Source organism: Equus quagga, chromosome 11, assembly GCF_021613505.1.
Source record: "Equus quagga isolate Etosha38 chromosome 11, UCLA_HA_Equagga_1.0, whole genome shotgun sequence".
In the NCBI taxonomy this organism is placed as follows: Eukaryota; Metazoa; Chordata; class Mammalia; order Perissodactyla; family Equidae; genus Equus; species Equus quagga.
In genome coordinates this window covers 23098912-23122776 of record NC_060277.1, presented here as the reverse complement: position 1 = coordinate 23122776, position 23865 = coordinate 23098912, and the positions used below count along the sequence as shown (strand labels likewise).

At 39.6% G+C, this 23865-nt stretch overlaps 1 protein-coding gene across 2 annotated transcripts in view; it reads right to left on the bottom strand.

Moving 5' to 3' along the window:
- Window positions 1-11285: 11285 nt before the first annotated feature.
- The window catches only part of REV3L (REV3 like, DNA directed polymerase zeta catalytic subunit), a 172149-nt gene continuing 159569 nt past the window's right edge, over window positions 11286-23865 (bottom strand). For both annotated transcript variants that reach the window (XM_046674363.1, XM_046674364.1), the window contains exons 28-32: window positions 22530-22667; window positions 20997-21187; window positions 19642-19888; window positions 17749-17958; window positions 11286-12413 (exon numbers count right to left, since the gene is read on the bottom strand). In XM_046674363.1, coding sequence (XP_046530319.1) covers window positions 12273-12413; window positions 17749-17958; window positions 19642-19888; window positions 20997-21187; window positions 22530-22667 — 927 coding nt within the window. In that variant the 3' untranslated portion in view covers window positions 11286-12272. The remainder of the gene's footprint in view (window positions 12414-17748; window positions 17959-19641; window positions 19889-20996; window positions 21188-22529; window positions 22668-23865) is intronic.

The following is a 23865-nucleotide window of genomic DNA, read 5'->3' as shown; positions in this document are numbered from 1 at the left end:
GGTATCTGTCCTTCTCTGTCTGACTTATTGCACTTAGTGTAATGCCCTCAAGTTCCATCCATCTTGTCACAAATGGCAAGATTTCATTAATTTTTATGGCTGAATAATATTCCATTGTATATGTTTACCACATTTTCTTTGTCCATTCATCTATTGATGGACACTTAGGTTCTTTTCATGTCTCGGCTGTTGTAAATAATGCTTCAGTGAACATGGGGGTGCAGATATCTCTTCAAGTTAGTTTTTTTGTTTTCTTTGGATAAATACCCAGAAGTGGGATTCCTGGATCAGGTGGTAGTTCTAGTTTTAATTTTTTGAGGAATCTCCTTACTGTTTTCCATAGTGGCTGCATCAATTTATAATCCCACCAACAGGGCACAAGGGTTCCCTTTTCTCCACATCCTTACTAACACTGGTATTTCTTGTCTTTTTGATAATAGCCACTCTAACAGGTGTGAGGTGCTATCTCATTGTGGTTTTGAGATGCATTTCCCTGATGATTAGTGCTGTTGAGCATCTTTTCATGTACCTGTTGGCCATTTGTATGTCTATAAAAATGTCTATTCAGATCCTCTGCTCATTTTTTAATCAGATTTTTTTTTTTGCTATTGAGTTATATGTGTTCTTCACATATTTTGGATATTTACCCCTTATCATGTATATGATTTACAAATATTTTCTCCCATTCAGTAAGTTGCCCTTTCATTTTGTTGATGGTTTCCTTTGCTGTGCAGAAGCTTTTGTTTGATGTAGTTCCACTTGTTGATTTTTGCTTTTGTTGCCTTTGCTTTTGGAGTCAAACCCAAAACATCATCTGATTTCAAGGAGCTTACTCCCTATTTTTGCTTCTAGGTGTTTTATGGTTTCAGGTCTTATGTTCAAGTCTCTAATCCATTTTGAGTTAATTTTTGTGTATGGGGTAAGATCATGGTCCAGTTTCATTCTTTTGCATGTAGCTATCAAGTTTTCCCAAAACCATTGATTGAAGAGACTATCCTTTCTGCATTGTATCTTCTTGGCTCCTTTGTCCATATATGTGTGGGTTTATTCCCAGACTCTCTATTCTGTTCCATTGATCTGTGTCTGTTTTTATGCCAATACCATACTGCTTTGATTACCAGAGCTGTGTAATATAGTTTGAAGTCAGGGAGTGTGATGCCTCCAGCTTTGGTCTTCTTTCTCAAGGTTGCTTTGGCTATTCAGAGTCTTTTGTGGTCCTATGTACATTTTAGAATTGTTTGTTCTAGTTCTGTGAAAAATGCCATTGGAACTTTGAAAGAGATTTCTTTTATTAGTTCTAACGGGTTTTTTTTGGCAGAATCTTTAGGGTTTTCTCTATACAATATCATGTCATCTGCAGAGGTAGTTTTACTTCTTCCTTTCTTTTTTTTTTTTTTTTTTTGAGGAAGATTAGCCCTGAGCTAACATCTGCTGCCAATCCTCCTCTTTTTGCTGAGGAAGACTGGCCCTGAGCTAACATCCGTGCCCCTCTTCCTCTCCTTTATATGTGGGACGCCTACCACAGCATGGCATGCTAAGCAGTGCCATGTCCGCACCCAGGAACTGAACCGGCAAACCCCGGGCCGCCAAAGTGGAACGTGCAAACTTAACCACTGCACCACCAGGCTGGCCTCATATTTCTTCCTTTCTGATTTGGATGACTTTTATTTCTTTTTCTTGCCTAACTGCTCTAGCTAGGACTTCGAGTAGTATGTTGAATGAAAGTGATGAGAGTGGGCATTCTTCTCTTGTTCCTGATCTTAGAGGAAGAGCTTTCAGTTTTTCGTTATTGAAATATGATGTTAGCTGTGGGCTTGTCATATATGGCCTTTGTTGTGTTGAGGTAAGTTCCCTCTAAACTCACTTTGTTGAGGGTTTTTAACTTGAGTGGATGTTGAATTTTGTCAAATGCTTTCTCTGCATCTATAGAGATGATCATATGATTTCTATGCTTCATTTTGTTAATGTGGTATATCACACTGATTGATTTGGATCACTGATTCATTGCTATTGAACCATCCTTGCATCCTAGGGATAAATCCCACTTGATCATGGTGTATAAGCCTTTTAATGTATTGTTGAAATCAGTTTGCTAAGATTTTATTAAGGATGTTTGCATCTATATTCATCAGGCATATTGGCCTGTAATTTTTTCTTGTAGTGTCCTTGCCTGATTTTGGTCAGGGTAATGCTGGCCTCATGAAATGAGTTTGGAAGTGTTCCCTCCTCTTCTATTTTTGGAAGAGTTTGAGGCTTGGTATTAATTCTTTAAGTGTTTGGTTGAATTCACCAGTGATGCCATATGTTCCTGGGCTTTAGTTTGTGGGCAGGTTTTTGATGACTGATTCCAGTCTTTACTAGTATCAGATTTTCTATTTCTTCATGATTCAGTCTTGATAGGTTGCATATTTCCAGGAATTTGTCCATTTCTTCTAGGTTGTCCAATTTGTTGGCATATAATTTTTTTTTTAAAGATTGGCACCTGAGCTAACAATTGTTGCCAATCTTCTTTTTTTTTTTTTCTGCTTTTTACTCCCTAATCCCCCCAGTACATAGCTGTATATTCTAGTTGCAGGTCCTTCTAGCTGTGGCATGTGAGACACCATCTCAGCATGGCCCGATGAGCGGTGCCATGTCTGCACCCAGGATCCAAACCTGCAAAACCCTGGGCCGCCGAAGTGGAGCATGTGAACTTAACCACACGGCCGTGGGGCTGGCCCCATAATTTTTTATAGTAGTCTATTATGATCCTTTGGTATTGTTGTAATTTCTCCTCTTTCATTTCTGATTTTATTTATCTGAGACTTGTCTCTTTTTTTCTTGGTGAGTCTAGCTAAAGGTTTGTCAGTTTTGTTTATCTTTTCAAAGAACTAGCTCTTAGTTTCATTGATTTTTTTCCCTGTCTATTGTCTTTTAAGTATCTATTTCATTGATTTCTGCTCTGATCTCTGGTATTTCCTTTCTCCTACTAACTTTGGGCTTTATTAATTCTTCTTTTTCTAGTTGCTTCAGGTGAGAAGTTAGGTTGGTAGAGATCTTTCTTGTTTTTTAATGTAAGTGTTTATTGCTATGAACTTCCCTGTTAAAAATGCTTTTGTTGCACCACACAAGTTTTGGTATGTTGTATTTCCATTTTCACTTGCCTCAAGATATTTTTTACTTTCTCTTTTGACTTCTTCTTTGACTCATTGGTTGTTCAGTAGCATGTTGTTTAACCTCCACATATTTGTGAATTTTCCAGTTTTCTTCTTGTAACTGATTTCTAGTTTTATACCATTGTGGTCAGAAAGGATACTTGATATCTTAATCTTAAATTTATTAAGACTTGTTTTGTGGCCTAATATATGATCTCTCCTGGAGAATGTTCCATGTGCACTTGGGAAGAATGTGTATTCTGCTGCTTTTGGATGGAATGTTCTGTAACTGTCTCTTAAGTACCTCTGGTCTAATGTATCATTTAAGACCAATATTTCCTTATTGATTTTCTGTCTGGATGATCTATCCAGTGATGAAAGAGGAGCGTTGAAGTCCCCTACTATTATTGTATTGCAGTCTATTTGACCCTTTAGGTCTGTTAATATTTGCTTTATATATTTAGGTGCTCCTATCTTGGCTGATTAAATATTTACAAATGTTATATCCTCTTGTTGGATTTATAATTATATAATGACCTTCTTTGTCTCTTATTGCAGTCTTTGTCTTACAGTCTATTTTATTTGATATAAGTATGGCTATCCCAGCTTTCTTGTGGTTTCCATTTGCCTGGAATATCTTCTATCTTTTCACTTTTAGTCTGTTTGTGTCCTTAAAGCTGAGAGGAGTATCATCTAGGCAGCATATAGTTGGGTCTTGTTTTTTTATCCATTCAGGCACTCTTTGTATTTTGATTGGAAAATTTAGTCCATTTACATTTAAAGCAGTCATTGATGGTTATGTACTTATTACCATTTTGTTAATTGTTTTCTGGCTCTTTTGTAATTCCTTTGTTCCTTTCTTCTCTTTCTCTCTTCCTTTGTGATTTGATTATTTTCTGTATTCGTATGCCTAGATTCCTTTCTCTTTCTCTTTTGTGTATCTACTATAGGTTTTCACTTTGTGGTTATCACGAGGCTTACATAAAACATCTTATAACAGTCTATTTTAAGTGCATGACAACTTCAGTTCAAATGCATTTTAAAGCTCTACATTTTTACTTTCCCTCCCCCAAGTTTTAGGTTTTTGATGTCACAATTTAAATCTTTTTATCTTGTATATCCAGTAACAAATTATTGTAGCTAAAATTATCTTTACTACTTTTGTCTTTTAACCTTTATGCTAGATTTATAAGTGATTAACCTACCACCATTACAACATTAAATTATTCTGAACTTAACTATATATTTATCTTTACCAGTGAGATGTATACTTTGATATGTTTTTCTGTTACTAATTAGCACCCCTCATTTCAGCTTAAAGAAGTCCCTTTAACATTTCTTGTAAGGCTGGTCTAGTGATGCAGGACTCCTTCAGCTTTTGCTTGTCTGGAAAACTCTTTATCTCTCCTTCAATTCTGAAGGACAGCTTTGCTGGGTAGAGAATTCTTGTTTTGACTTTTTTTCCTTTAGCAATTTGAATGTATTGTGCCACTCCCTTCTGGACTGGAAAGTCTCTGCTGAAACATTTGCTGATAGTGTTATGGCAGGTCCCTTGTATATAACAAGTTTTTCTCTTGCTGCTCTTAAGATCCTCTCCCTGTCTTTAACTTTTGAGAGTTTAATTTTTTTTTCTTTGAGGAAGATTAGCCCTGAGCTAACTACTACCAATCGTCCTCTTTTTGCTGAGGAAGACTGGCCCTGAGCTAACATCCATGCCCATCTTCCTCCACTTTATACATGGGACACCTACCACAGCGTGACTTTTTGACAAGCAGTGCCATGTCTGCACCTGGGATCCAAACTGGCGAACCCCAGGCTGTGAGAAGCGGAACATGCACACTTAACCACTGCACCACCAGGCCTGCCCCGACAGTTTAATTTTAATGTGTCTTAGTGTGGGTCTCTTTGAGTTCATCTTGCTTGGAACTCTCTAGGCTTCCTGGATCTGGGCGTCTGTTTCCTCCCCCAGGTTAGAGAAGTTTTTAGCCATTATTTCTTCAAATAAGTTTTCTGCTCCTTTCCTCGCTCTTCTCCTCCTGGGACTCCTATAATGTGAATATTGGTCTGCTTGATGCTGCCCCATAAGTCCTTTAAACTGTCTTCACTCTTTTTGCTTCTTGCTGTTTGGATTGGATGAATTCCACTGCCCTGTCTCTGAGCTCACTGATCTTCTGCTTCAGTTAGTTTGCTGTTCAATCCCTCTATTGAATTCTTCAGTAGAGTTATTGAATTCTTTGATAGATAAATGACAAGCAATAGAATATATTGGAGTATATGATAAAGCCATTTGGTGTAAAACTAATTCAGCCTGACCTTGTTTTTCTAAAAGGGCCTGAGGTGGCCTATTGAGCATGCATTGTACATCTGCTTTAAACATTTACCATGTCCTAAAGACAAGAATGATGCCCTTAAGGATAGAGATGTAGCTTCCCCCCATACTGGCATTTCTTTAAGGATAAGCATCTCTTCCTGGAAACTAAGGATGTGCTCACCTTGTGAGCAGAGACCTGCTGTGCCAGCTAAGCATCTCGTGACAGTAGTAAAAAAGATATTCCCGTGATATGTGATGTATGCTCTTTGTTCCAAGACAGTAAATAACCACTCTGTACCCCCCCACTTCTTTGGTGCCCTTCTTCCTTTCGCATGCAAGGACATCTTCAGCTGTATGACTTGTTTGGTACTTTATGTTTTCTATCTCTTTGTTGAAATTCTCACTTTGTTCATGCCTTTTTCTCCTGACCTCAGTGAGCATCTCTATGACCATTATTTTGAATTTTTTTATCAGGTAAATCACTTATCTCCATTTCACCAAAGTCTTCTTCTGAGATTTTATCTTGTTTTTTTGTTTGGAACATTTGTCTTTGTTTCTTCATTTTCCTTGACTCTCTGTGTTGGTTTCTATGCATTTGATAAAACAGCCACCTCCTCCAGTCTTGAAGGTGTGGTCTTCTACAGGAGATGAACCTTAGCCTCTGTCCCCACCTAGCTCTTGCTTGTCTCTCATTTCTTTTCTTTTTTATTGAGGTAACACTGGTTTATAACATTATATAAATTTCAGGTGTACATCATTATATTTAGATTTCTATGTAGATTACATCATGTTCACCACCCAAAGACTAATTACCATCCATCACCATACTCTCATACCTTTTTGACTGTCCAAGCAGCCTTCTTTGTTCTTAGTGGCTCCTAGTAATTGAGGGTCTGCCAAGACCTGTCAGTGTCTGAAAGGATAGGATATCAGGCAGCACCTAGATGCAGGCTGATTAGAAGCCAGACCCTCAGGCAGCAGCTTTTAAAGTATGCAAATATACCTCTTTCAGAGGAAGACCAGGAGGTGGAAGTTTCTGTCTGATCCCACTGCACTGAGTCCTGGGGTGATGGCGAGTTAAGAACTGTTAATTTGGGGCCAGCCCGGTGGCTCAGCAGTTAAGTTTGCACGTTCTGCTTCTCGGCGGCCCAGGGTTCACTGGTTCGGATCCTGGGTGTGGGCATGGCACTGCTTGGCATGTACTTTATACATGCGTCCCATGCATAAAGTAGAGGAAGATGGGAATGGATGTTAGCTCAGGGCCAGTCTTCCTCAGCAAAAAGAGGAGGATTGGCAGCAGTTAGCTCAGGGCTAATCTCCCTCAAAAAAAAAAAAAAAAAAACCTGTTAATTTATTGGCTATAGTCCCATTGAACCAGTGGACACAAGCTGCCCACCAGAACTAGGTGATCAAAGGCTGTCCCCTGGGTGGCAGCTGCAAAAAAGCAAGATGCCAGATGTATGTACAAGCTTCTTACTGGGGGATACCAGTGACCTGGAGCAAGGCAGAGGGAGAGAGGGAAGATGGCACCCACCCACCTTGCCAGTCTCTGGAGAGTATTGCAGTCGGCCCGGGATATGTGTGAAATGAGAAACCTGCCCTTCAGGCTGTGGCTATTAGGATAAGCAAATAGGCTGTGTCACAGAAGACTGGTTTTAGTCTGCTTCCTCTGCTGGGCCCCAGGGGGTTAGCCATGGTGAGTCTTCCTGGTCACATTCTCTTCTCCCCAAATACACAGAGAAACCTGATTTGTAAGTCTGAGACTTCCTCTTCTGCTACAAGATATTTTGCTTTGTAAGCCATTCTTGGAGCTTGGCCAGTGACAAAACATAGCTATGGGTGAGGCTGAGGAAACGAGACAGAGCCGCAGTGGACTCAGTGCTGTGTATTTCTTACTGATGCAGGGTTGGTCGGCGAGCTGAAGAGTCGAAAGAAAGATTTCTTGGACTCTCAAGGTCTGGCAGTAGTGCTCTTTTATTTAGAGAATAGTGTGGAATAGCATGGGGATAGGACCCATGGGCAGTCAGAGCTGCTGCTGCAAACATGGGTTGAGAGTAGGGCTAAATTTAAGGCATAAGTATGTGAGTTATCTCCTTACAAGACAAAGGAAAGACTATGTAAAAAAAAATTGTTAAAATGGTATCAGTGCAGGTGGGGTCTGGTTATTGGGTGGTCTTATAACTTTTAGATAAGAATCAAACCAGATTAAGTAAATGGCAGAAGCCACAACCTTAAATATTATCTTCAGCGAAAGACAAAGGAGGATGTTGGGGGGGGGGGGGTCAGTTACATGAGGTTACCAGACAGTAAATGACTTAAGTCCTTGCCTTCCCCATTAAGAGTTTCCAGAGATAAGGCCATCCCCCCTTCCTCCTGGTGCAGACAGGGAGACACCCCCACAGATGGAGACTTCCTTCACAAATGCAAATGTCTCTCATCAAAGGGCAAGCAAATTCCACTCCTCAGAGCTTGCTTCTCATCTGCAGTTTTTAAAAGTAACCAGCCTAAAATAATCCTCATCATTATGACTTCCTCCTTGGATCCCAAATGCTAGAAACAATCTATGGCTATCTTCTTATATAAAGCTATTTATTTATTTATAGATTGGCACCTGAGCTAACAACTGTTGCCATTCTTTTTTTTTTAATCATTTTCCCCAAAGTCCCCTAGTGCATAGTTGTCTATTCTAGTTGTGAGTGCCCCTGGTTGTGCTATGGACACTGCCTCAGCATGGCCTGACAAGTGGTGCCATGTCCACACCCAGGATCTGAACCAGCGAAACCCTGGGCCGCCAAAGCAGAGTGTGCGAACTTAACCACTTGGCCACGGTGCCGGCCCCTATAAAGCTATTTATTAAGCAGAACTCTGGAGCATTAATGGTATCAGATTTCATTCTTTTTTTTTTTTTTAGTAAGACTGGCCCTGAGCTAACATCTGTTGCCAATCTTCCTTTTTTTTCCTCCCCAAAGCCCCAGTACATAGTTAAAGATCCTAGTCGTAAGTGCTTCTAGTTGTTCTATGTGGGACGCCTCCACAGCATGGCTTGATGGGCGGTGCCATGTCCATACCCAGGATCCAAGCTGGCAAACCCTGGGCCACTGAAGTGGAGCACATGAACTTAACCACTCGGCCACGGGGCTGGCCCCTCATTCATTTTAATAAACCAAAAAGTGGTTAAAGGTCACAAGTCTCATCAGAGGAAAGAGACAAGGTATCACGGGGTATGAGTAAGTAGCATGAACTTGGCTGACTGTCCTCCAAGAGGCACAGGTCTCACTGGGCGAAAGCAGCAATTACCCAGCCTCAGAACAGCTCCTTGTGTGCTGCTGCCTTCCTCGCCTCTTCCCTTTATTTGTGGCAGAGCTCCAAAAATGTTTACAGCCAAGTTTATTTTTACTTTATAAAATCAAACATATGAATATTTTAAGAAATACTATCCTGAAGTTGAGAAATCAGTTTAAAAGCTTATTTGATAGGCCTTAAAGGAATATCCCTCTGCTTCAGCTATTATGAAAATGAAAACCATAAGCTATAAGACTTTACTAGTATAAAATACAGCTCTGGAAGAGAATTCTAGGTCACAGGGCAGTGTGCTTGATGGCAGGGAATGTGCATCCTCTGAGACTCATAAGGTGGTTCTATGACCATTGGCATGGCTGACTAGAGTCCACAAACTCTCTGGGTAGCCTGCTCCAGCCCTCATGGGACTACCTCCTCTAAGAATTTTTATAGCTGTTCTGTTTTTTTTTTTTTTTTTTTTTTGAGGAAGATTAGTCCTGAACTAACTGCTGCCAATCCTCTTTTCACTGAGGAAAACTGGCCCTGAGCTAACATCCGTGCCCATCTTCCTCCACTTTACATGTGGGACGCCTGCCACAGCATGGCTTGGCACCCAGGATCCAAACTGGTGAACCCCAGGCTGCCAGAGCGGAATGTGCGCACTTAACCGCTGCACCACCAGGCCAGTCCCTCTGTTTACATTTTTTATCTGTGGTCCACAATATATTGGCCTTCTTCACAGACATGATTGAAGTTCACATAGAATTGAATATTACATGTTTCAGCATTTGCCCATTTCCCACTGTTGACTGGGGCCTCTGTGGGGGTGGGGAGGGGAGACAGAGTTGTCAGGCGCTTTTGTTAATGCTTTACATCCAGGGAAAGGCACTGGTGGGAAGCGGGCAGAATGAGAAAATGTTTTAACAAACTTAAGGGAATGTTTAATGAAATTATTTCACAGCATTATCAGAAAATGGAGTCTCTTTTTCTTGTGTGTGTGGGTCTGAGTGAATGACAAAACTTTATTAATAGCTGATCTAAAAGGGAGGGAAAATAATTATGAAAAGTATACTGGAAGCTTCCTATATTTCTTTGGTAAAATAGGTCCAAGTTTCGACACCCTCACAGGTGACAGTTACTGAAACAGCAAATGAATTTCACTAAAAGGCAGCTGATGGGGCTGGCCCTGTGGTGTAGTGGTTAAGTTCAGTGCACTCTGCTTTGGTGGCCCAGGTCCACAGGTTTGGATCCCAGGTGCAGATCTACACCATTCCTCAGCCATGCTGTGGAGGTGACCCACATATAAAATAGAGGAAGACTGGCATGGATGTTAGCTCAGGGCTACTCTTCCTCAAGCAAAAGAGGAGGATTGGCAACAGATGTTAGAGCTCAGGGAAAATCTTACTCAGCAAAAAAAAGAAAAAAGGAGGGCTGGCCCCGTGGCCGAGTGGTTAAGTTCGCGCGCTCCACTGCAGGCAGCCCAGTGTTTCGTTGGCTCGAATCCTGGGCGCGGACATGGCACTGCTCATTAAACCACGCTGAGGCAGCGTCCCACATGCCACAACCAGAAGGACCCACAATGAAGAATATACAACTATGTACTGGGGGGCTTTGGGGAGAAAAAGGAAAAAAGTAAAATCTTTAAAAAAAAAAAAGAAAAAAAGAAAAAAGGCAGTTAAGCTACAGACTTGAGGACGGAGTTATAAGGGAGGCAATACCTGCAGAAAAGGAAACCAGAGAGATGCTAAGTGCCTAAAACTGAGCTAGTTTTGGGCATTTGTGTTGAATAACCATTAGTCTGGCTATGTCCAATTATAAAGAGGTTAAGCAAGATTATTCTGTTGAGAATATTGTGTCCAGTTACCATGATGAGAAAGATGATAGCACAGAACTTAGAAAAGGGAGAGTAACAGAAAAAACATTATTGGCCACTCACACAAGGGTAAGAAAACCCTAATTCTGAGGACTAGCCCCAGCCTCCCAAACAAGAAAAGATCCCCCGAAGTGAGGGTGTATCATGTCTCCACGTGACTTAGGAGAAGTATGTGCAGAGACATGATTTGTATCTCTTTGATTCCATATTTACCACGTAACTTTCAGAAAACCAATCCCCCCGGTATTTGGAAGTACTGAATTTGGCAATGGAAGACCTATTTCTGGTGTATAACCAGGTGAGCTTTCTATGTTAAAATAAGACACTTTTTTCTATTGAAAAAATTGGTATTTAAGTTTTTAAAAAGCAATAATGTAATTTTTGCTTTTCCTCTGGCTTCAAGATTAATTATATCTAAATGAAAATGAATATGGAAGATCTACTAACAAGCGGATTCTTAGAACTCTAAAAGGATGAGAGCTTGAGAGCTAAATTTTTCCTATACTACTTTTGCTGCCATTTTTTTTTTTAATTCTAACGTTTGGTAAGGGAATTGCAACATTAATTAGGATGTGACAATGAGATAAATTTACCTCAACTTCAGAAAAGGGTAGGGTAAGATGTAAGCAACGCAGGCTTATAAAACAGATGAAGATAATACCCTTTATAGAAGATAAAATCACATGGCTGTATTTCATATTTTATTCAATTTTAATATGGTTTCCATTATTAACTTTTAAAACAAAATGATTTCCAGTTTAGAAAACAATGCACTGACCACATAATTCCTTTTTCATTTTATACAGTTATACAAATATTCTAAATACACATTTTGTGTTCAAGATGATGGCAAATAAGATTAACTGTACAGTACATAAGGAAAGAAAATATTTTAAGCATATTTAGAAGCAATAGAAATGTCTATACAAAACAAGCAAAAATGGAATAAATTTTTTTATTTTTAAAGTATTGCAACAGGCCCACAGGTTTGTAACAAAAATGTCTTTGCACAGTTCCTCACAATGCCCCATTAATAGCTAAAGCAAGACAGCGGTTTTAGAAAATAATGTTTCAAAATGCTACACATGGTACTATTGTTTGCACAGTTTGATCAAAATAACAACTCTACTCTGAGTCAAGCAAAACCTAGAGGAAATATACCAAACAACTTGAAAATCATTTGTATAAAATTCATTGCACATTATTTTACTCAGTTGTTTGAAAAGTAAAAAAGTGTATTTACAAAATATTTCGCAGTCAAAATTATGAAGTGAATGGGTTATCTCTAAGTAACACGTCTTGATACAGACAGTTCAAGGAAACACACGAATTTTTTTTTTTTAAGAGGTTTTCAGTGCTCCTTCCACAGGGAAGTAAATATGATCTACTCAAATGGATTTACAAGATGTTACACATACTGGAGCAAATTCAACACCTGCATTATAAAACAATGTTAAAAAGGTGAAAGGATGAAGACTTTGTACATTGTAAGAAGTGAGCTATTCAGAGATCAACTAGTACAGTTTTTAATTCAGTTAGCATAGAAGTCTTCATAGTCTTCAGATAACAGACAATGACATACTTGACTCAATGAAAGTTGAAAAAGCACCATGCACAACAGTCTAGTGGTAAACACCGAAAAAAATAGCACCTGGGATTTTGTGATATTGACAATTTAAAACTGGTCTAGTAACTGCCGGAGATACGGTGCCTTGGATAATTCTCTGTTTACTTGGGAGAGTTTGAAAAGTACTGGGCAGTTCAGAGAAACACATGGGATATGTCGATCAAAGCAACCTGTACAGTTCTTGCATATCTGAAAGCACAAGAGGAATATATAAAACAATAGGAAAGAAAGTGCCTATGTATTTGTGTAAACAACGAACTTTTACAATCCCTCTGTTCTGACCCACCACCGATTACTGGCGAACATACGACACGTAATACGTTACACAAAGTTTCGTTAATTTTCATCTCTTTGAAGCCTAGACTACCCCATGTTGAGACATTTTGAAAGGATATTATTTCACAAAACATAGAGCACAAAATTCCGTAAGGATTCATTTCATTCCAGAGATCAACTTTCATTTACAGTAAAATTCTACTATATTAAGATCCACATATCATTCAGAGACTGTCTCTTAAATGAGCTATAAACACTATTTTTTCAAATTACTCAGATTTATCTTTTTATATGCCAATCATAAAAAGTTATCCATTTTCTTATTTCAAAGAAAATGCCAGTATGAAAAAAAATCAAACGATGTCAATGTGAAAGTAGTAGTTTAGACTGTGGGTCTCAACCCTGGCTATACACGAGCTTAAAAATATATACGGATGCCTAAGCTCCACCCTGGACCAATGAATCAGAATCTCTGGGCATGAGTGCCTACGAATCTGTACTTTTTAGGGCTCTCAGGTGATTCTGATGTAGAATACGATCTGATCTAAAGGAAAAATAATACATCATAAAGCAATCTTTAAAGAGCAGAAGCATTATAATGTCTTACACTACGACCAGACTTTAAACAATAAGTCTCAATCACATATCCGGTTAAAAAAAGACTACAAACATGAAAAACATCCAAAAATCAGGGAGGATACTAGTGAGGACCCCAGGGGTCAAGAAAGTGCAGGCTGATTTTTCACTTAAATAGTGTATCCAAGTGATTAAAAAAAGTGGAACCCCAACAGCAGCTATTACTCTAGACTGTCTTTTCAGAGGAAATTAGCCCGCTCTACTTAGTTCTCTGATCTACATCAAAGAGCTTCTGTTTCAGAGGTGTCTCACAGGGAATCCAGTTTTGTTCTTTGCCTCAACTTCTTCCAGGCAACTGAAGGGCATGTTTTCCTGGATCTGACGCTGTGATACAGGAAACTGCTGAGACCTGTGCTTCAGGGTGCTGTCTGAAGACTGCGTGTGCTGTTCATCATGAAGCCTTTCACTAATGAGATCTCTGCCAAGAGACTCAAATCTATTCCCAGATACAGAATTTCTGCAGTACATCTCTATGTACTGCAGCTACACGCAGGTGCCAGGACAAACCGATAAATATTTATGCACCCTCTGTGCCTGTCTGATAAATACGCCAGGATGGAATTACTTGCCTCACTGAATTTAACTCAATGTTTAGTTTCAAGATCCTTTTCTTGGTGATTTAAACCTGCAGCATTGTAGCTCAATTCAGCTTACATTTAAAACTTTAAACACCACAACCAGGCCACTTACTTTTTAGCTCCTAAGGAGGCAGACATTTAAAAAATCTGCTTTAATCTTCATCGATTCTTTCTTTTTGCTATCCTTTGGTATACTTTCTTATTCTTTCAAAAATTTTCAGTCAGATGCTTAATTCATTTATTTCCATTCTTTCATGTTTATTATCACAAGTGTTTAAGGTGATGAATTTTCTCTGAGATCTGCTATGGCTGTCTAGAATCTTATATGTAGTGTTTGTTTAATAGGGTGTATTAAAATTTCGAAGTGTTAAGGATCATTTTGCTTTCTCAGTTTATAATTAATTACTCATTTTATAGCATTGTATTGGTAAAATGTTTTTATTTGTTTATTTGGTGAGGAAGAATGGCCCTGAGCTAACATCTGTGCTAATCTTCCTCCATTTTGCATGTGGGACATCACCACAGCGTGGCTTGATGAGTGGTGGGTAGGCCCATGCCTGGGAATCGAACCCGCAAACCCTGGGCCGCCAAAGTGGAGCATGCAGACTTAACCATTACGCCCCTGTGCTTGCCCCAAATGTCATTTTTAATATTTCTACTTTTTGAAATTTATTGTTTTCTTTACAGACTAAAGATACAGTTAAGTTTTGAATATTCCATAAACACTTGAAAAGAGTGTATTTTCTAATATTGGGTTACAGAGTTGATATATAATCATCAGTTCTACCTTATAATGTTGTTTAGATCTTCCATAACTGTACTTATTTCTGATCACTTGATTGGCCTTGGGCTAAGGAAGTGTATCAAAGTCTCCTGTTACTAAAGTTTCTGACCATTTCTCATTACATCTCCTATAATTTCCACTTTATGAAAATTCCTACAGATTATTTAAGTACAAGAGACACATTTTGGGGCCGGCCTCGTGATCGAGTGGTTAAGTTCACGCGCTCCGTTGCAGCGGCCCAGGGTTTCACTGGTTCGGATCCTGGGCGCAGACATGGCACCGCTCATCAGGGCACAATGAGGCGGTGTCCCATGTGCCACAACTAGAAGTACTTGCAACTAGGATATACAACTATGTACCAGGGTGGGATTTGGGGAGACAAAGCAGAAGAAAAAAGAAAAAAAAAGATTGGCCACAGTTGTTAGCTCAGGTGCCAATCTTTAAAAAAAAAAAGAAAAAAAAAAGAGACACATTTTAACTCTCTTAAACAAAACCCCTAAAGTCAAAAATATCTCTTGAAAGATGATGAACCATCTTTATTTATAAACAGCATCACTTCTTTTAAACTGCATTATTATAAGAAATAAGACCTAATATTGAAGAAGGGTTCTGGTTAAATTGATGGCACCACCTAGTGCAGTGTCTGCTGCTGAGGGCAAAAGACAGGAAGCTCAGGTAAGAGACCACCCGCAGCCCGACTGCAGTGGTGCTCTGGAGGTTCTGCTCACGCTTGCGCCTTGCACTAGGAGTGAACAAGGGAATTTCCTATGAGGGGTGGTGCTGCCCTCAGGAAGCTGGAACACCCAATGACTTCAGTGGTTGCACTGACTAGACTGCGATACGTATTTACAGACCACCACCACAGGCTGGACTCCATGCTGGGCACAGCCGACTCAGCAGTGAGGGGCGGGTAGGGCTCTGCCCTCACTGGGCTCACTGCTGTCTGGTGGGGAAGACAGACACATGTAACCAGAGGAAAGCAGAGGAGGTTACGGCAGGAGCCCACCGCAGGGAAGGCTTCCCCTGGCCTGGGGGTGAAGCTGATTCCTCTCAGATGATGATTAGCCGGGGCAGAGGGCAACATTCCAGGGAGAGGGAACAGGGTGTCTAAAGGCCAGGACGCGGGACGGACTAAGGGGCATCACAGCCTGAAAGAAGTTCATGGTTGGATGATAGAGTGTGACAGGGAAAAGGGCAAGAAACGGTGACAGAGAGGTGGCAGGCAGGGGCCAGAATGGAGAAAGACTTATAAAGCATGCTAAGGAGTTTGAATTTTATGAGAGAGCGAGAACACCGGATTTGTACTTTTAAAAGATTGTTCTAGCTACAGCGTTGAGAATGGCTAGGATGGCAGGGGCTCAGGGCAGGAGGCTGCCGCAGGAGTTTAGGGGAGACAGAATGGTGGTTTGGACTAGGATGGCCACAGAAGGGAAGGAGAAAGATGAGGGTATTTAAGAATTCTTTAGGAGATGGAAGGGGAGAGGGAAAAGTCAACCTATCATTTCGACAAGCTAGGCTTCTGTGGTTGCATCAGAATCATCATACCTTTTAGATCCCACCATCCTTAATGAGATCTGTTTCTGGTTGACTGGCTATCCTCTCTAAAAGTAAAGCATTTTCTGCCAGTACAAATTGAGCAGCTAGAATGGTGCAGAGGAAGCAGTCTATACTTTACCAGTCCTTAATCATCTTTCTATAATCATTCAAATTCTTAAGAGCCTAGTCTCCTAAGAGACGGTTTCTCTCCCTGGTCACCTGCAGGGCAGCTAAGTTCTCCTACTAAGAGGCTGTGGATTGATACTATGTCTTGGTTCAAAAGCTTGATACTATGTCTTGGTTCAAAAGCTTCTTACCTTGAGGACAAGGTGCAGAGACTGGCCTTTACCTACTGCTGGCTGGGTTACATGAGGCCTGTGAGCTGATGAGCTGCTAGGAATGACTGTATAAGGAATTTACAAGGTTACAGCTGATGGAACCTATGAAACAGCATCAGGTCACCATTTGCATTCTGATAAAACTGAGGCCAAGGGACATGGCCGTTATTAGGAAGTCCAGACCAGAATCCTGATTTCCTATCAGCATGTTTCATTTTCCACAAAATCACACTGCCTCTCAATTATTTGTTGGTTTTAAAACATTTCAATTACTTTATATACTGCTCTTCTAAAATAAGACAAAACACAACAAAACAAACTCCACCTCAAAATTGTTCTTCTCTAGCCTGAAGTTAAAAATGTAACTTGAGTAGCCAGCCTGGTGGTGCAGTGGTTAAGTTCACGCGGTCGGCTTTGGCAGCCCCGGGTTGGCTAGTTGGGAAACCTGGGCGCAGATCTACGCACTGCTTATCAAGCCACGCTGTGGCAGGTGTCCCACATATGAAAAATGGAGGAAGATGGGCACAGATGTTCCTCAGGACCAATCTTCCTCAGCAAAAAGAGGAGGACTGGTGGCGGATGTTAGCTCAGGGCTAATCTTCCTCAAAAAAAAAAAAGTAACTTGAAATATGATGGTATAAGATATAATCATTCCTTTAAGAAATATACTTTGTTTTTTAAAAAATGTGTTATGATAATTTTTTTCTTGAGATTTCATTTTCCAACTTATTTCAAGAGATTTCTGTTGTTTATTTCTGCTAGAATTCCTGTGTTTGAAAAACCATCTCTGCATTTTAGGTCTTTATCTAGCTCAGCCACTTATTAGCAGTGTGACATGGGGCCAATTCCTCAACCCCTGTGTCAGTTTACTAACCTGTGAGAGGGCCTACAATAATCTCTGGCATATAGTAGACTTAATCATGTTAACTGTTAATTTTCTATCTGGACTCTCAGAATTGAGAACCTTCCAAGTTTACTAGCAATTCTCTAGGACAACCAGATTTTTATGGGAATGGTGAGTAGATATGGCAGATATAGCAACTGGTACTCTTCTTTCTCTATTTTTAATATTATTATAAAAGAAATTGGGTGTATGGATGTTGTAGTTCTGGGATTTAACAAACACAATACAATGCTATATACAATACTATATACAATACTATTTCATAAAAACCAAAATATAAATTATAAAACAAATTAAGCCATTTTTAATATCCTAATTCAATTATGATATTTTAAGAAGTTTATTAACTCAGAATTCGTACTCCATTTTTCACACCACTTTTGTATCTCATACTGTATACCTCAAGAATTGATGACATTTCCCCAAAGAATTAGGCTGCTTGGGATTCTGGGTCTCTTGAACAAGGTCATACCTTTACAAGCTGCTCCTGTTTACGTTCCAGCTCTCGAATCTCTTGGTTGAGGATCACTGCAACATGCTGAGGTTGGCTCCGACATTTATTACAGATGCCGTGCTGAGTCAGGTCATCACACACAGGACAGCGTAAGGTAGTGAAATATTGTGAAATAGTGCTTTTCCGCCCTCCAGGTTCACTTCGAGAGGAGCTAGTGGCTTTCTGGATCTATAAAAACATCAATTCAGAAGTCTGGGCCAGCTTCACAACAGAGCTGCTATTCTCCTGCTAATTACAGGTTTACTAAGGCATTATTTCACTTGTTCAACAAATATTGAGTAGCTTCTAGGTGTCAGGCACTGCTCTAGAGAAGGCAGCTACAGAAATGAATAAAGACCCTCCTTTCACAGAGCTTACATCTCAGTATCATCAGACATATTGTTTTTTTCTTTTGGAAGAAAAGATAGTCTCCTATGGCTCAGTTTTCGGGCTGAGATACATAGATGTGTGAGATCCTACAGGGCAATGGAGAGCAGAGAGGACAAAAGAAGAAATCCAGTTAAGTGTGGATACTGTTTAAGGCTGCACAATTTGAGCCATGGAAACAAGGCAAATGGAAGGTTAAAAATAACTTGTTAGGCAGTAGGGTGCAAAATTCAAGCAAAAGTAAACCTGGAGCATTTCAAATGTCATTAGATATAAGTCACCCAAGCGTTCTTCATTTGAAGCTAATACTGGTCTCAGAGATCTGTCTTCTGGGACTCTTTTTACTTTGACATAACATTATCATATTATTATACCCTTGGCATATTCTCCTGGTGTCTTATAAATCACTTTGCATATAAGTTATTAGGTCAACCTCTTATAAATGCCATTAGTTTTTCTTACTGGTGACGAAATAAAAAATAGTAAGAGCTTTCTGGTGTAGAGCCAGGGTACAGCACTAGAGAGGTCAGCCAGCACAGATTCTCTGGAGCACAGCTTCAACCCGTTTCCTAGCTTATTCTTTTCCTTGAGGTCATACTGAGAAAGTAAAAATAATTTAAGCATCAACTTTTATCAGTTTGCCTGAATACCATCAGCCTTTCATAGTCTGAGATAACAGCAAATGACTGAGCAGATCTAATTCTAAACAGTAGATAAAAACTACTACTCTCAGGCCAGCCTGGTGGCACAGCAGTTAAGTGCGCACGTTCTGCTTTGGCGGCCCAGGGTTCGCTGGTTCAGATCCCTGGTGCGGACCTACTCACTGCTTACCAAGCCATGCTGTGGCAGGCGTCCCACATATAAAGTAGAGGAAGATGGGCATGGATGTTAGCTCAGGGCTAATCTTCCTCAAAACAAAACTCCCAAAAAACTACTACTCTCCTAGAGTAATCTATCCCTGATTATTACAGAATCATACATCGCTCCTTCAGACTTCTACTGAAGAAACTAAGAAAGAAGAGTTCAAGTGAAACTCCCTTTGCTAAGATTCCACACTGCATCTTTTCCTTTAGTATAATCCTATTTTAACATTATTTTTTTAGTCTGGTTTCCTCAGGTCTATGTCCAGATACTACATCTTATACATTTCTTAGACACCCATATCGAAGGAATTTTTGCTCTCCATTTGTTTTTTATTAGCTGGTTTATTCTGAGTTATTTTGTAGCTAAGTGTTTACCACTGAATAGTTGTGGGATTTATTTTAGTATTCTATAATTTGGTCAGTCTGACAGCAGCTGGGAAGGTGTCTAGAAAACTTAAAAGTTTCTTTTAGGAAACTGGAGGAGTGTGGCACCTTAGCCAGTTTAAGATGACGAGCATCTGCTTTGCTTCTTATAGCACATAAATAAAATCTTTAGCTCCACTGGAAATTTTAAGCCAAGTCTTTCTACAGTCATAGAACGGGTACTATTTAGTAGGCTTACCCTTGGTAATTCATGATACCAGTTGAAAACATCAATTCCAATAAGTGAGAAGATTCTTGCCAGGGGTGGAAGGATTTGCTTGGTGATATAGTAGGTGGCATTCAGTCTCAGGGTTGGGTCCTGCAGGACTTCCACAGGACGCCTTACCAGCTGGATAAGTGGTACTCCAGGGGTCCCATAAATGATGACGTATGGCACTCGCTCCCCAACTCGAGGCTCAGAGCGCCGGTCATAAGCAACCATTTTCCTATTTAAATGTAAATAAAATACGCAAAGACTGTCATGGAAGGCATCTTTCCAGAAAATTACATGAGAATTAAACAGTAATGAAAGTATGAGAAGTCTACAAGGGGTACCTTCAAGTTAGAGTTACAACTTTTTTTGAGAACTATATACACTTCACGTAGTTGGCACCAAGGGGATATCCTCTAAGAGTTTAAAACTTACTCTGAATCATTGCTACCTGGAAAACAATATGAGTTGGCAGATATCAGCTAGCTTAAAATGTTTTCTATCCCCTAAGGGTAAGAACTATCATAAATCTAACACTGAAAGATAAGAGAATATTTAGCTGATTAAATAATGAGACTCCAGAATGATACCATCTACGCAGCCAGCCCTGGTGGTCTAGTGGTTGACATTTGGTGCTCTCACTACCACGGCCTGGGTTCATTTCCCACTCAGGGAACCATACCACCCTCTGTTGGTTGTCATACTGTGGTGTCTGCGTGTTGTTGTGATGCTGAAAGCTATGCCACTGGTATTTCAAATACCAGCAGGGTCACCCATGGTGGACAAGTTTCAGTGGAGCTTCCAGACTAAGGCAGACTAAGAAGGACCTGATCACCCACTTCCAAAAAATTGGCCATGAGAACCCTATGAATAGCAGCGGAGCACTGTCTGACATAGAAGGTAAGAGGATGACACAAAAAGACCAGGCAGGGTTCCGTTCTGCTGAACACAGGGTTGTTATGAGTTGAAATCCACTCGACAGCACTAACAACCACAACCATCAAAATGCTTTAGTAGATTAATATTAAGAACTACGAAGTGATTTTGATGTGACAAAAACAAAAGATTCAAGCTCTATACCGATTACAATTTCACTGAATTTAGTTTCCCAAGGGAAGCCCAGAAGAGGAGCTCCTTCTTCCTCTTCAGAGCTTCCATGGGGAACACCATTCACCTTTAGTGAGGCTTCATGTGGGCAGGTGAAGAAACAGCTCTGTGTCTGTGCCTGTTGACTAGGTGTCCTTCCATCCACTTGGAGTAGGTGTCCACTACTCCAAAGTGTTCAGAATCCCAGGACTACATTTGCTAGGTATTGAGAGTTGTGCTGTTGTGAGCATCATTACCTTGTAAGTTCAAGGGATGGCACACAAACTCCAGGTTTATAAGAGAAACTTCCTCTGTATTCCTTGGCAAAGATAAAATCTTGTATGCTGGCCTTTCCTTCCAGAAGCTTCATACATTGTCGTTGAACATACTGTTTAATTAAACTTATATCTCTTGTTTCAAATAGCAGCTTTAGAGAACGCTCAAGTATCTTAAAAAAAGAAAAAAGAAGGGATAACCTCACAAAGATAAGACATCTCCTAGTATATTTCCTCATTATTGTTATACTTTCAATTATATAACTACTGGGTAACTTGTTGATCTGCCTTAACAACCTGCTATTTACAATGATTGAATAATAAAAATTATTAGAAATGGGAAAATATTTGAGACTTTATAGCTTGCTATTTCTAAAAGTAGAATATCATGCAGTTTGAGGAAAATGAGATTGGGATGACAGGCGATGAAATACTTGCTATGTGATGAGCAACATGAAACATTTACATTTTCTTAAATAGCCAAAAGCACTGTGGGCACAAGAAGCCAGACATGATTTCATGTATTGTTTTTATCTACCCTGTTATAGAAAGGACCTGATTGAGGTGGACAGAGAGAAGTTTAAACATCACCAAGCAGTGAAGTCAAAATCAGTTTTCTGTGTCAATAAATATATACTAATTGTGACAAGTTTCTGTACTAGAAATATTTCTATTAGGAAATGACTGACATGCAATGGGTTTACGTAGTGGATTGAACTTAAATTAGTTCCAGGTGAAAGTTCTGTATCTTATTCTGAGTACTGGAACCCATACATATTTACAAAACAAGTTTGCTAATTTAGCCCAAGTACAATTCTGCCCTCAAAGAAAGAATGCACTGGATGATATCTCTTCCAGAAACTAGTATTAAACAATATCTCAGATTCACACATTATATCTATATTGACATAATAGGTGGACTGTTGTCTAATGCTCTCATAAAACTCAGTTTGTAGAGTGCTATTCCACTTATACCACTTACTCTTGGTTTGTTAATAGAAGGAATTTGGACTTGAGTAAAGAAAAAATATAAAATACTATGGTTAAAATTACTATGGTTGAGAAATTTAGGTAATTTATAGTACCATTGTTTAGAAATCTTCCTAACTTGTATTTGATAACTGAAGTAAAGAAAATTTCAGCTAATCTAGGCTGGATTATATTACTTATGAAATGCCTCTGTTGCCAGTTCCTCTTTTTTATCTTGCTCCCTAGCTTTTGGGTGTCGTCATATGATAGCATGTATTATCATCTCCAGGTGATCAGGCAGGAAATTCTTTCACGTGCACATACTGTTTTTAGCGATTGTGATAGAAGGAAGGTGTGGGAAGAAGTCAGTAACTACTGACTAAATTTTTCATTAGAAATGAAATTCTCAAAAATCATATAGTTCCTCTTAGAGTTATACGGTCATATAGGCTACAGCTCCTCTACCTAGATGTGTGCTTAAGGATTTTCACCAGCTTCTTTAACCATTTATTTCTTAAAGATGAAAATAAGATAGATAAAACTTACCTTAGAAACAGCAGGGCAGGAATCTCTTCTGACTGTTTCTATTCCTTTTGCATCAAATACTGGGTCCTTTTGATCCAGTGTTTCATACATGTAACCCACATACCTCTTTTTTGTTTGTAAGACACAGGGCAAATATACCTGTGATGAAATTAACAAAATGCCTTTCAATAACCACTTTTTCCCTACCACGAATGTATTATTTTTATGTCTTTTTCTCTCTTAACCAAATGTCAATTACAAAAAAAAAAGAAAGAAAGAAAGAGAAAAAGAAAAGAATTCTAAATATGGCTTAGGGCCCAAAAAATTCATGATACAACAAATTCACAATTCATGAGAATACACAAAATGAGTTGTCTTTACTTCCCTACCACTCACTCACTCACTCCTTTACTTGCACTATCAATTTTGCTCTGTCCTCAACTGACACTTCTCTCTCAAAAATCAATAATCATCTATCTTTTTAAACAATGAAAAAATTACTTTAGTAACACCTACACATGGTACGAAATTAAAGCATTATAAGAGAAGATAAAATGAAAAGTCCTAGTTCTCCAGCCTCTACTTTCCCTACCCTAGAGGCATCCTTTGTTATTGATTTCCTGTCTATCCTTCCAGAGATATTCCATGCAAACACATGTACTTATACACATAACAGTAGCTTACCATATACATCATTCTGCACTTTGCTTATCTCACTTAATAATTTATCTTGGAGAGCATTCCATCCATCATTTTGTTTTGTAGCTACACAGTCATCCATTATGTGAGGGTATCCTAATTTATATAACCAGTTACCTACTACGATCATTTAGGATGTTTCCAATCTTTTGGAATTACAAACAGTGTTCTAGTAAACAACCTTGCATGGATTAATCCGTAGGATAAATTCCTTGAAGAGGAATTCCTGGATCAATGGGTGTGTGCCCCCACCCTTTTTAATGTTACCAAGTTGGTCCTTTCCTCTGCCCTCAAGCTTTATCAATAATCGCATTAAATGTAAATGGTTTAAACATGCCAATTAAAAGGCAGACATAGGGGCTGGCCCGGTGGCAGAGTGGTTAAGTTCACATGCTCTGCTTCGGTGGCCCAGGGTTTCACTGATTTGAATCCTGGGTGTGGACATGGCACTACCCATCAAGCCATGCTGAGGTGGCATCCCATACGGCATGACCAGAAGGAACTACAGCTAGAATATACAACTATGTACTGGGGGACGTTGGGGGGGGAGAGGAGGAGGAGGAGGAGGAGGAGAAAGAAGGAGGAGAAGAAGAAGGAGAAGAAGAAGAAGGAGAAGAAGAAGAAGGAGAAGAAGAAGAAGAAGGAGAAGAAGAAGAAG